The 14,049-nt window shown below is 39.8% G+C and overlaps 1 protein-coding gene across 1 annotated transcript; it reads left to right on the top strand.

Annotated features, from left to right (window-relative positions):
* The first annotated feature begins 3,586 nt into the window (after nt 1-3,586).
* Nucleotides 3,587-7,640, top strand: LOC149015926 (WAT1-related protein At2g37460-like). Its single transcript, XM_089156997.1, has 6 exons — nt 3,587-3,932; nt 4,807-4,869; nt 5,426-5,762; nt 6,289-6,450; nt 6,599-6,750; nt 7,114-7,640. Exons 1-6 carry the CDS (start codon nt 3,733-3,735, stop codon nt 7,238-7,240), a joined length of 1,041 nt encoding a protein of 346 aa, XP_089013123.1. The 5' UTR covers nt 3,587-3,732; the 3' UTR covers nt 7,241-7,640.
* Nucleotides 7,641-14,049: the final 6,409 nt, after the last annotated feature.

The raw sequence follows: 14,049 nt of genomic DNA, 5'->3' as shown, positions 1-14,049 counted from the left end.
CTAACTTTGAATCATTATGTTATTAGGAATCTTTGCCGAGTTTGAACTCATATTTTGATATACTCTTCAAAGGTTTCGAATCGATAACATGGTGAAGACATTCACTTATATATAACTCTAATTACATTCTTATTTGTAATAGGACTTGAATGCATATGCTATATTGTTGTTTTTAGGACTTACACATGATTACTATGACTCTGTAATTAGTTAATTATGTTATGCATGATTGTTAGATATGTGATTGTTTGGATTGGGAATGAACCAGATATGATGATGTGTTTGGAATCATATTGTAATGCGAATGTTAGTTTGTGACTGTGAATTGGGGAATGTCATTTGGACATTTGTATCTTGGGATATCAATGGAGGTGGTATGAGATACAATCCTATGATGCCCTTTGGTGCTTTTCATGATCATTGGATTTCATAACTAGGAAGTCTAGAAGTGTTTGGTTAGAAACCCCGTCATATCACACCCTATTGGCGTGGTTATTGATGCCGAGTAACCCGTGGCAGCAAAGGGGATTGTGAGCCCTCAAGACCGATTGCCATCCCTTGAGAGGACACAATTACATTGTGGGAGCCATTTATTGGTAGGGTCGCATCATAATAAGTTTGGGTTCATGGGCTCTCAAGACTGGTAGACAACCCGGTGAGAGGACTTGAGAACTTCTTGTTTATTATATGTGGATGAACAATAGAGTTAAGAATCTATAGTCCGAGTTGGTTGGTGCCATAGGATACGATGACTCTAGTGGAAAAGGATACCAAACCAATTGTGAGAGGCATGAGGGGAAGTATTTGACCCTAGGTTGATGTGACTTAGTAGATGACTTGCATTGGGCTAGGTATAACTTGACACGCGCCAATACTCATACCAATGGTGTGGTGAGAGAGCGGTGACCTAAACCCCAACCATGGTGATAGTTCGAGAGGGATGCCTTGACCCCTTACCCCATATTAAGGCTGCAATAGGGTTGGGCTGGGTGGGGCTTTTGCAATCCCAAGCCCAGACCCTAAATATTCTAATCTAAGCATATTCCCACCCTGACCCTAATTCGGGCCAAAGGATTATTGTCCTTGACCCTAAGCCCTATAGGTCCAAGCTAAGCCAATTCCCGCCCTGATTGTCCTTGTCCTTAGCCCTGATTGGCCTTGTCTTTGGCCTTGATTGGCCCTGTCTCTAGCCCTGATTGACCTTATCCCTGGCCCTAGCCTTGATTGGCCCTATACTTGGCCTTGTCCCTGAACGACCCTATATTTGGCCTTGGTTGGCCCTATCCTTGTCCATGCTCCTAATTCATTGAGATCAAGCATCAGGGACAAAATTAGGGGCATAATCAGGGCCAGGGTCAAGGCAAAAAATTAGGGACGGGTTGGGACAAGTCCTACAGACAAGTCCGACAGGACAAAGAGTAATCCCAGGCCCGCCCTTGGCCCTAACCCACCCTCAGGGCCAAAATCTTGAGCCCAAGCCCTATTCGGACTCAGGGCGGGCTTAACGCTGGTCAAGGCCGTCAAGACCATACTTGCACCCCTACCCTAGATCCCAAAACCGGTAACCAACACGTGAGAGATCAGAGTGAGGATACCTTCCCAGAAGAGGTTGGTGTTCCATCTTAATGTGTGTCTGCCATTAAAGACTAGCATCTGTTAGAGTTAGTTGCATACTTGCATATTGTCTCATATCATGTTGCATCATGCTGTGTTTTTGAATTGGATTGTAATTGGTATTTGTATGTGAACTACTTGCTGAGTTCTTTTGAGCTCACCTTTCGGGGACAATGTTTGTTTAGACTTTGTTGTAGGTATAGATGACATCGAGATCCAAGAATACAAGACCCCGACGAGTGATCCGTAAGGTGTACAAGGTGTTGGCGATCATGACATTCACGGTGAAGAATGTTTGTGTTTTGATTCCGTGTACCAAGATTAGCTCTACTCATGAGTTGGTCTACCCTGTACTCGATATGGAGATTTTTGAGTTTAGTAACTACATTCTACTTAAGGATACATACTTTTTGTAATATTCAAAACAACTTTCGTCTTACATTATCCTTTAAGTTGTATACCTTAGAATTGATTTTACTTCCGCACTCTATTACTCTAATTATTTGACATTACTTTAGCAATCTAATATTTGTTTTGAGATCTTTACTTTTGAGTTTATTCTTTAATTACATTAATACATTGATTTATTCTTACTCATGATTGTCCTATTGTGTGGAATGATTGGATTTGTCTGAGACTTGATCTTCGGAGTTGTGGATCAAACATCGGGTATTTAGGTAGGATACCTGTTGGGGGGATGTGACAGAAGGGTTCTTCAGTTGGTGATGATTGATAGCTCTTAGTGAAGAGGTCATACGTTTGACTCTCCTAGTGCAATATGTAATAATCTCCATCCTTGATATAAAACTATCAATTTTTGAAGAAAAAAAAATGGTTTCTTTTCCCATAGGTTAGAGACCGACTCCTTGTAATCCTATCTTGATTCCTTACCACCATACGTTCACGATGGTTCAATTTGTCAATTTTTAGATATCGGCTTCTCGGAATGTGTGTCGGAGGAGACGCCACTACAATTGGTTAACTTAATGGGTGTCACTAATAATTTTTTTTCTATAATAAAGTCTCTAAAGCCCATTCCACCGTGTTGCTTTCTTTTACACATTTCTTTCCAGGATACCCAACAAGTCCCCTGGAAGATATTCAAGAAGTGATACTTAATTCACATTTATGTGTTTGTTTCTACTATGTAGAATAATATTTTTGGAGAGTTTTAATGGCTAAACTTCTACCAAAATAAGTTAATTTGTTCTTTGTCACATGTACTGGAAGTTTCAAGACATTTTCTTAGCCATATAACTTGACAACTATATGAGGTTGTAGCTAAGAAATCAGATTTGGTTGTTGATGGAGTCACACTTGTTTCTCTTATTAAGACCATGAAACACTTCTTTGAATCCAACATCAAAACATATCTTGAAATGCTTCTTCTATCATCTAGGTCTCCAGCATAGACACTATCTATAAAGCCAAATGTTTAGAGCTAGACATTGGCTAGATGGCCCAGATATTTTATTTATGTATGAAAGTGATAATATTGGTTTCTTTCCACTATCGAAGGGTTCCTCAGTTGGTGATAATTGGCACCTCTTAGTGAAGAGGCCACACGTTTAACTCTCCTAGTAGTTTGTAATAATCTACATCCCTAATACAAAACTATCAATTTCATAAAAAAAAAAAAATGATTTCTTTTCTCACGGATTAGAGACCAACTCCTTGTAATCCTATTTTGATTTCTTTCCACCATACGTTCAGTGTGGTTCAATTTGTCAATTTTTTGATATTGACTTGTCCAAATGTGCGGTGGAGGAGACGTCAGGAGAGGATTATGAGATCCCAATTTGGTTAGCTTAATGGGTGTCACTAATATTTTTTTTCTAGAAGTATAATATTTACCTGAAAATAATACTCAACTGCCAGCAACAAAATAGACTTCCCCACCCTGCATCCCAAGAAAAGACTTAGTTAGATGCCTACCACGTGCTCGTCTAAAGGTCTACCAAACCCCTTACCAGTAATACTTCCCGCTTGATTTTTAGCTACAGAATGTTTTCAAGTGTTTAGCTAACTTCTGTGGTCCGAGGCTGCTCTAGTTGTCTTTTCTCATGGAATGAAATACCTGCAAGTGAAGCTTTTGAGATTGAAGAAGTAAGCAGAAAGATGGAGCTTAGAGGGTTTTGGTTATGGTTTGATATAAGCAAGCCCTACCTCTTTCTTACCTTAAACGAACTATGTCTTGCACTGTTCATGATTCTCGTCCAATCCGTTCTCTCCAAAGGTGTTAGCGCCCTCGCCATTGTCGTCTATGAGCACATTCTTTCGACCATCGTTATATCAGTTCTTGCCTTCTTCCTTGAAAGGTACTTTCGTCGAACACTTGGTGGTCACCATCTTTCTTTACATTCTTTCTGCTCTAGTAAGACTTACCCACCTGGTTTATGCATTCTTAGACGGCATTTTCACACTGTAGATGGCCACAGCTGGGGCATTTGGGTAGTTGCAAAATGGTTTTAGTGCTTACAATAAATTTTACCTTGCAAATGCAGAATTTTGTTTGTTAGAAAATTCTGATTTTTTATCCCACTATAAAAAACATTTTTCAACATATTGGAAATTAATGGCTAAAATTTTGATCTTTGTCTTTTTTAAAGTCCGGATCTTGGGATTCCCTCACATCTTTACATTTGAAGGGGTCCCTTCCTAAAAATACATATTGTAAAAAACAGTGTCCTCTATCTTGATATTTAAAATCCCAACCACCAGTCAAATGGCTAATATTTTATTGTAGATTTAGTGTTTCAATTGTATAAATTGTTTTGCAGGTTTGGCTATGGAATTTAATAACTTAAAATCATTTCTAAATTTCATGCCTTATCCACAAGAACAAGAACCAAGGTCAATATATAATTTTTAATTTCAAATGGGATGAAAGGGATGTGCTTTCAGGTTAGTAACGGTCTCAAATTCAATTCAATCTGAACCAACTCTGACTTGTTTGAAACCAAACTAAACCATAAATTTGCTAACGATCAGTGTTTAAATAAGGTGCTTTCAGCATGAAATCTGAAAACCTAAACCCAAACTGGTGAGAACCAATCCATTGACACCCCTGACTTGAAGCGTTCACGGTTCATCAGATATTCGCCTCTCATATTATTTTCAGAAAAGATTTATATATTTTGTATTTATTTATTGTAGTCTTATTTTTCTTACATTTTGTTCCTTCATTTACAGACAGAAGAGGCCACCTATCACCATCAAGATAATATGCTATGCCTTCTTGTTGGGACTCCTACAGTTAAGTGAAAATCTCACAAAAAAAAGTTCTACCTCTTTTACTCTCATAGTTTGTGCACTCATCATGCATCCATATATACATCACATTAGAGAGATATTGATCTAATGGTTAGCAGTTGAGATCAATATTTGTAGACCTCAATTTTCAAATTCTGAGATAAAGCTCAGCCAACTATTGGACCGACATCTATGCTGATGTGACACATGTTCATGACATATGAATGCAGATTGAGTACATATAGTAGAGATCCGCTTCACGCAGCCTGTTCATCACCCATCACCGACACTCACGTGAGTATGAGACACACACTGTCTCTGTCTGATGCGACAGATCTTAAAAATATGTGTTCCACACTCATGTGAGTGTGAGTGAATAGATAAAGAGCTAGACTGGGTAGAGAGGATTTGGACTCAACCTATAGAAGTACATCTGATGCGGTATTGTCATCAAGGTGTCGGAACCGACCTTATTCGCCGAGTTCTTAACCAAGCTCAAAATTGGTTCAACATATTTGTTAAATTTAGTTAACTTGTGTTCCTTTTCAAAATGAAACAGGATTACACTTTGCCAGTTGCTGTTGACAATGGCACTAGATTATATTGGGTCTTCATATGAAAGCATTGGTTTGAACTTGCAAACTGCAGTGATCTTCGTTCTAGCAGTGGTTTTTGGGCAGGAGAAGTTCAGATTTTGCAGCAGAAATGGGCAAGCCAAGATATGGGGTGTAACAGCATCTGCTGCCGGTGTATTGTCAACTGTACTTTGGACTGGGCCTACTGTTCTCAAATCAACAAAATTTGTAGGTCTTCAAGTAACTACTGATGAGGCCATAGTTGGTGTTGTCATGATCATCGTTGGAGTACTTGCAACCTGCTTCTGGAACATCTTGGTGGTAAGAAACATAGCAGATTTGCATTTTGGACTGAAAATGAACTCCAAATACATTTGGTATACGTATTCTTGGAATGTATTCAACATTATCTTGAAACATAGTAGATCTTGGTGATTCATTATATATTTAGAATGCATTTTTCCAGGATTGCATAATGAAACCTGGGTATCCAACTCTATGCCTTGATAATGCTAGAAGCCATACGTTTTGGTTTGAAGATGAGTCATTCTTATTTATGTCTCCTCAACAATTCGATAATCTGAAATACCCTTCATCCTGTTAGGTTTTAAGACTGTTAGAATTATGGTTTAACTATAAGGTTTGTTTAAAGCATTTACACATTGAGTATTTAGTCTAGAATACCTAGACCGTGCTTCTAGCAAGTATTTATAGACAACAATAAGTTCCACAGTTAATGGACTCTCCTATAACCCACTACACCATTGAATTGTAATCAATCTGATGACCTAGGTTAAACATAAGTTGGGTGTAACTCAAATACCTCAACACATCCAACTTTTTGCAGGGTCATGTTACACGAATGTATCCAGCGGAGTTATCATTGACCGCGATGATGAGTTTCTTTGGGACAATCCAAACAGCCATAGTAACAGCAATTGTGATCCCAAGTTCATCTTGGGTACTTCAATGGGACGGGGGCTTAGTTCTTGCAACCATCGTCTTTGGGGTAATTTTGTTTTATTTTATTTTTTATTTGATATATGTTAATTCAACAAAATGAGAAAAAAAAAATGCTTAATAAATTAATGAATCTTAACATAGTAACTGCATTAATATGATTGTGTAGCATTGAAATTCTAACTTGGAATTTGTAGGGAACTGTGATAACTGGCCTCTCATATTATGTGATGACATGGAGCATACACAAAAGGGGTCCAGTCTTTACATCAGCATTCACACCACTTCTCATTGTTTTCTCCTTCCTATTGGACACATTTGTACTTGGTGATACTGCACATTTGGGGAGGTGAGTATGCTCTTAAACTCACTCTTAATCCTAGTTTTACAATTCAATGTGGATTGGAAGGCTAGATAATCATTGTTGATAAGCTTAAAGCATATTCATTTGTGATAACAATTGAACTCAGACTTAATTCATTATGCTTCAAGAAGACTCAAAGCGTATATGATGATATAACAGTTGTCGAATCCATGTAAAAGGGGTTTGGTTGGTGTTTTTTTTGGGTCAATTGCTGATCTGATGCACTAACCTTCCTCCTTTACTGGACTTGAAACTAGCAGCTTTACACTGCTTGTCTTGTGGAGATTTGGCTCTGGCTATGATCACTATCTTATAATCACAATTTGTTTTTTCTTTTTTCTTCTGCAGCATTGTTGGAGCTCTTCTAGTGGTTGTGGGGCTCTACCTAATTTTATGGGCAAAAGCAGATGATGTGAAGAAGAATGAAATAATTGATGATGATATATCCATCAACTCTCCATTGATACAACCATAAGAGATGATAAAAGCTTATTATAACCAATTTTATGATTAGAGAATCAGTATAGAACATAGTCATGCATAATTGGGTAAAGCATTGCAAGTGACACTAGTATATCAAGCACGAAGATTAAGAATTACATTCCTATTCCAGAATTTTAATGTATTTTTCTGTAGTGCATTTTTACACAGATTAATATTTAGTCAACTGAATCTTTTCTTAGGTACTGAGTTATTTTATTCTAAATGGTTGTATCCTTTCAATGAATGATAATTGGTTTTTCCCCCTTCTTCCCTTCCGATAAACATCAATTGTAGACACTCCATTATGTATGTAAAAATTTGAAATTTTGTTACCAAGTGAACTAAATAATTAGCTGGAGCATTTGTCTCCCTATAATAATGTGAAATTTAGATCTCAAAGAAAGGTTTTAGAGCATTTCAATGTTGTATCACGAACCACGTGATTTTTTTTTTGATAGCCATTGTTGTCAAGTCACATTTCACCCAAACCTTCTGGAGTTGATGGCCCCTTGATCATTCCAACCCTATATCATGATGCCCATAATTTCCGCTTCATAATTTGTATATGATGCGTCCAAAAACTGTTTTAGCCCTCCGATACCTAAATGCTTGCCTGCAAAAACAAGTTAGACATGGGCCAACCACACGGTCAGGAAGCAACCTCCAAAGGTTAATTTAGCAATAGATCACCACAGAGCCCTGACTAGTTGCAAAGCTTAATTGAGTAGTGTAAATGAAGATAAATGATTCAAATACCTCTGTTTGGTGGAAGGCTTTATTTTATATAGGATTTGCTAGTTATTTTCCCTCCTTGGATCAACCCATGACCTCCCTTTGTAGCCATCCAATCGTAGGGTTTTGCCCTTCTTTTGGAGTTAGTTACTGTTCCCATATTGGGCACGATCATCTATCCTGAATTTCAAGGGATCACGTCTCCTTCTATAACCATTTAGGTTTCTTCTTCTTCATGTTATTGATTGGTTCAGCCATTGAACCAATCCCAACCGAAGTCATCAACCCGAACGTGGTCAAACCCGATTGAGGGTTATTTTACCTATATCATGAGCCCCTCAAGCCGAGCAATCCCCCCCAGACTGATGGCTTGGCTTGTTTTTCCCGATCACAATCACCGGATACTATGGAAAGAAGGCTAAACGTCCCCTCGTTCTTGAAACATTGCGGCATTAATTGCTTTATTGCGCAGGGGTATGTTCATTGAGCCGCCTCAGCTTTTCATGACTCGCGCTGGTGACTCCACGTGGCTCTAATGCGCAAGTGTTATTATTACAGTTTTACACACGAATTGTCTTCAATTGCTAGTTGTTGATTCTGAACTGATCTCGTTCGTCAGATGCAAAACACGAATCGTCGTTCTCCCTCGTCCAAATCTTCCCTGAGGTTTATTTAAACCCTCTCCTCCAATTCACTTCCTCTCTTTACTGTTTTTGCGAATTGTAGCTCCCTCTATGAGTTTTTCTTTTTCCTGCAAGATCTTACCTCCTCAAGCTCCTAGCATTGAAGAAAATCTCTTTGTTCCTGCACAAGTAAGTTTCTTCTCCTTAGCCAATCTTAGTGTTCTTCCCTTTTCTTTTGCTTCTTTTTCTCTTCTGTTAGCGTTCAAGATTCCTTCTATAGTTCATATAGGGTCCCAGTTCTTCCATTTCCATAGAACTCCTCCTTAGTTAGTTCACCTCACAATGGTTAGTGGTAGGACTTCAGATGATGACTCTATCGATCATATGATGAAGAAGATGTGGCAAACCAGGCCAGCTCTTCAGTTTTAGTCGAATAGTCGGGCGATAGGAATGAGAGGATTACCGATTGCTGGTTGGCCTCCATTTGTTCTGTCCTAAGGGAGCCAACAGGGAATGTGATAGTGAGCAAGAAAATGGACTCTTCACCAGCTTCCCAAAAGCAAAAAGCCTCATCACAGGCTGTGGTTGGCGGCTCCTAACCGTCAAAGAGGCCCTCTCATGGCCCTAGCTTTTTCGTTTCACATGTTCGTCCTGAGGAAATAGAAACCCTCTCTAGCCAATTTGCAATGCCTTTCTCCCACTTGCTTCGAGTCCGGAATTCGGATGAGAGGGTTAACTCCAACCCTCCTGATGAATTCTCCATTTATACCGACACCCTAAAAAGTGGGGTTCGGTTTTCCTTTTTCTCTCCTCTATTCTTTGAGAATCTCAATCACTAGGAGATATCCCCAGGCATGCTCCTCCTAAACAGTTGGCACCTCATCATTGGCCTTCTAGGCCTTTGCTTCGAGTTAGAGCTCACTCCTTCTCTTCCTTTGTTCTCTCATTTTTTCTATTTAAGCAAATCCTACCCTCAAGGTTGGGTCTTCCTTTTCAATCACCCTAAGCAGGAGTTTGGGTGGTCAGGTAGTGTCCTTGCTGAACGCACCTACCCTTCTAACCATAAGGGTGGAGCCTTTGGTTTCCATTTTGTAGACCGCCTCCTGGGATTTGAACTTCCTAATTCCTTGGAATAGTCTAGATTCATACACTCAAGCGAATCTCCCCTTGGCCCTATCTCCCGACAAAGACAATGTCGTTTGAAAGATAAATTCAATTAGGGCATGCTAGGAGATCCACGAACTTGCTGTGGAATACGAGGGTGTGCTCCAAATGTGGGGTTTAGCCCCTATTCCCAACCACACCTCAAACTTCTTTTTGTTTGTTGTTTCCCATTTTTTTTTCTTCTTCTATTATTGTTCTAACTATTGTCTCTTTGCTCTTTGCAGTGCCTCCTAGATATAACCCGAAAGCAGTTAAAGCTAGGGCCTTTAAGGGTCTTGAAGTTGTTGAAGATAGGGCTATTCGTGCCTAGAGAAATGATGTCGAATTTGCTCAGCCGACCCAAAGCTCCTCCCTCAACTCCAAAGGGGATACTGAAGGCTCACCACACACCCATAGCAAAAAGAAAAGCCCCAATTGACTTCACGGAGTCCACTCACGACAACGTTGTACTCACAAAGAGGAAGCATGACCTCCTCGACGATGCTGCCTCCAAGAAAAGGAGAGTTGAGGATGCCTATGTTCCTTCCTGGAGGCTTTCGGTGTACGATCTTGTCTCCACAGACTTGAACAAGTCAATGGATTGGGTTGTCAATGCTCAAATGCCGCCTACAGAGCACAAAACCCTTGATGCTGCCCCCAACGAAGAGTTATCAACTCTTAAGTCAAGTAAGTCTCTTTGTGACTATTTCTCCTTCTTTCCCAAACTTAATTCTAGGTTTCTAACCTCTATGATATGCAGGGTGATTGCGGATGTCTTCCATAGGCATATGGAGGCGTTGCTAAGGATCGGGCGTCTTAGCATTCGGTCCAAGCGCTGCGAGGAAGAAGTTGCTGCCAAAGAAAAAGAAGTCCGCCATCTTCGGGATGAGTGTTCCAAACTTAGGAAGGCGACAGAAGAACTTGTGGCAACTTCTTGTAGGATTGGGGAGCTAGAGTGTGAGGTCACGAGCCTGTAGAGGGCTCTTTTAGAATTGGACGCCAAGATTGATGACTTGGTCAAGGAAAGGAATACTCTCCAAGATATGAGGATTCCTTTCAAGCCCAAACATTTGTCATCGGACATTCGAAAGGCCTGCGTTTGGAAGTACCTCAATGCAAAGCCATTCAGCACCTTAATGGGGAATTATAATGCCATGGCTTACAGGGATGGACCAAACGAGGTTTGGAGGTCAATCCTTAAGTAGAACCCCATGTTCGAGACCAACCCTCACCATGAAGTTTGCCATGCCGAGATGTTCAAGGAATTGAACCTGGGAGTCCCCAAATGGATGCTTCAAAAGTCTGACTTCCCACCAGAGAACCCAAACATTGAAGGATATCTAAGCGATTCTCCTTTAGCCATCCCCAAACCTAAAGTAGCCAATGAAAACTCTAACCCCAAAACTAATCAAGATCCAGCCCCCAAACAACAATGAAAATATAACCTTTTCTTCTCTCTTCTCCTTTTTTTTTTTTTACCGTCTAAATTTGTTACTTCTCCTTGTATTTTTCTTCTTTCTTCTTTTTTGTAAGGGTTGGCCCCCTTTGGCCTTCATTAATACAAACATAATGTTTCTCTTCATTGTTTCTTAACTGTATTGAGTTTGTCTTTAACACTGTAATCGATAGATCCTTACTCTAGTGTGTTTGAGTGATTTTCTAAGTATTGAGAGGTCTTAGTTGGGTATACTGAGTGTTAGGAGGACTCATTCGTTGTAACAAAAACCTCTACTTATGAATTTTTCATGAAATTCTCTAAGTGTTAGAAGGTCTCATTCAGTTGCAATCGAAGCCTTACTTAGGAATTTTCTGTGAAATTCTCTGAGTGTTAGAAGGTCTCATTTGGTTGTAACCGAAGCCTTTACTTAGGAATTTGCTGTAAAATTTTTGAAGTGTTAGAAGGTCTCATTCGGTTGTAACCGAAGTCTTTTTGAATTTCAACTGTAGTATTATACCAGCATGGCCCCCATTCAAAGAGTGGTTTGGTTTCTGGAGCTTGATCTTTATTGGAAATCTTATTCGGGAATACAAAAAATAGCTAAGGGTAAACTTCTTCAGGTGCCTTGCATTCCACAATCGGTCCAATTCTAAATCGGTTGTTGGATTCTTTAATCTATAGGCGCCCAATCCTACTGGCTTCACGATCATGTATGGTCCTTCCCATGAAGGATCTAGCTTCTTTTGGTGGCAAGGGTCTGAAGCAAGAGTGTTTCTTAGAACTAAATCTCCCAATTGGTACTGTCGGTGCTTTACTCGGGCATTGTAATGTGATGCAATGCTTCTATGATAGTGTTGAATTCGGGCAATAGCTTTTATTCAGACTTTGTCCAACAGACCTTTGTCATTAGCTTTTTCTTCAAATTCTTGTTCTCAGAGGGTTCTAGCCATTGCTTCTACTGGGGCCAAGGCTTACGATTTGTAAGCCAACTTAAATGGCGTTTCTCCTATTGGCGTTCGGATTGTTGTTTTGTAAGCCTAGAGAACGTTCAAGAGTTCTTCAACCCACAAAGCTTTATTTGAGTCCAACCTCTTTTTGATTCCATCTAGCAAGATTTGGTTGGTTATCTCTATTTGGCCATTGCTCTGGGAGTATGCTAAAGAAGACATTCGATGCTCGATCATGTGAGTGCCACAAAATTGGGTGAATTGTGGATTATCAAACTGCGTTCCATGATCGGTAACAAGCACCTTCAGGATACCACATCTTTGGTTAATAAACTCCAACGCAAATTTCTTGACCCTCTTCTCTGTGATTGTTGCCAGTGGAATTGCTTCAACCCATTTGGTGAAGTAATCAATTGCCACGATCAAGTACTCTTGACTGCTAGTTGCCTTGGTGAATTTCCTCATGATGTCAATTCCCCACATGGCAAACGTGATTGGGTCCATGATGGATGTCAGGGGCCCTGCAGTCTCTTTTCGACATCGTCAAGTGTAGTTGGTAGTTTCTGCAATGGCACATTTACTCTATAGCATCTTCTTGTATCTTCGGTCAGTATTTCTCGAACCTGAGTATCTTATATGCTAGTGCTCGTTCTCCCATATGTGCTCCACAAATACCCTCGTGAACTTTTGCCAATGCACTCTTAACTCCTTCGGGTCCTAGACATCTGAGTAGGGGCCTAGCGTAAGAATTTCTGGTAGAACCTTCCATTTTGGATAGTGAATCTTGCTGCTCGCACGCTAACGAGTCCATCCAACATCATTTGTTCTCCATGTACGCCACCTTTTCCCCTTGGTACTCGGGAAAGCTTAGTTCCTTAATGTATACCGAAGATTCTGGGGTTTTCTCCTTCGCAATTGTTAATCTTGAGAGTTCATCTACCTTTACATTCTCCTTCCTTGGGATCTGAAAATTTTGAACTTCTTTGAATTCTTTTTTCAATACTTGTATCATTTCCAGATACTTCTGTAGCCGAGGCTCCTTTGTCTAGAACTCTCTTTGTACCTGATTAACAATAAGCTGAGAGTCACTATAAACAGCTATCTCTGATATAGCAAGGGCCTTTGCCAGCCGAAGGCCAGCTAGAAAAGCTTCATACTTAAACTCATTGTTGCTTGCCTCGAATTCGAACCTTAGTGCATAACGGATGATGAATCCCCCTGGACTCTTCAATAGGACCCCTACCCCTGCTCCTTGCTTGTTGCTTGAACCGTCCACATAAATGTTCCACATGGTTGGGGCTGTTAGTTTGGTCACTTCCTCAACAAGGACCATAGTTTCAACGATAAAATCAGCTAAGGCTTGTGCCTTTATAGCTGTTCGGGGTTTGAAATCCACTTGGTATTCTCCAAGCTCTATCAACCATGCTACCATCCTCCCCGAAAGATCTGGCTTATAAATTATTTTTTCAGAGGAAAAGTAGTTGATACCTCGATCAAGTGCGCCTGAAAGTAAGGTCTCAACTTCCTTGCTGTCATCATGAGAGCCAAAGTTTGCTTCTTAATCTATGTGTATCTGGTTTTAGCATCTAGGAACACATGGATGATATAGTAGATTGGCCATTGTTTCTTGTCCTTTTCCAAAATGAGAACTGCACTTACTGTCGAAGATGAAGTTGCTAGATAAATTTAAATTAAAATTTGAAATCTAGTCTAGAATAATTCTCTTTCTTATTATTTGTTCGAATAAAATTGGTATAATTAGTTTGGTACTTACTCTATAGTTCTCGAGGGAATGATTCTTTCATCATTATATTACTTGTTACGGTAGAGTACACTTGCGTTGTTATTTTTTCACAACAAGTTTTTTTGCCGTTGCCAGGGACAATTAGATTAATATCAATAACAATTATTGTTGATT

The sequence above is a fragment of the Hakea prostrata genome, chromosome 5 (assembly GCF_041222555.1).
Source record: "Hakea prostrata isolate BN-2017 chromosome 5, UWA_Hpros_2, whole genome shotgun sequence".
NCBI lineage: Eukaryota > Viridiplantae > Streptophyta > Magnoliopsida > Proteales > Proteaceae > Hakea > Hakea prostrata.
This window is presented reverse-complemented; position numbering and strand designations above follow the sequence as displayed.

Bases quoted from the DNA above. Each gene is read 5' to 3' on its own strand.
- LOC149015926 (XM_089156997.1), top strand. From the start codon at position 3,733: ATGGAGCTTAGAGGGTTTTGGTTATGGTTTGATATAAGCAAGCCCTAC. The intron at 3,933-4,806 runs GTACTTTCGTCG...CTTCATTTACAG, and splicing joins CTTGCCTTCTTCCTTGAAAG to ACAGAAGAGGCCACCTATCA. The intron at 6,451-6,598 runs GTAATTTTGTTT...TGGAATTTGTAG, and splicing joins TTGCAACCATCGTCTTTGGG to GGAACTGTGATAACTGGCCT.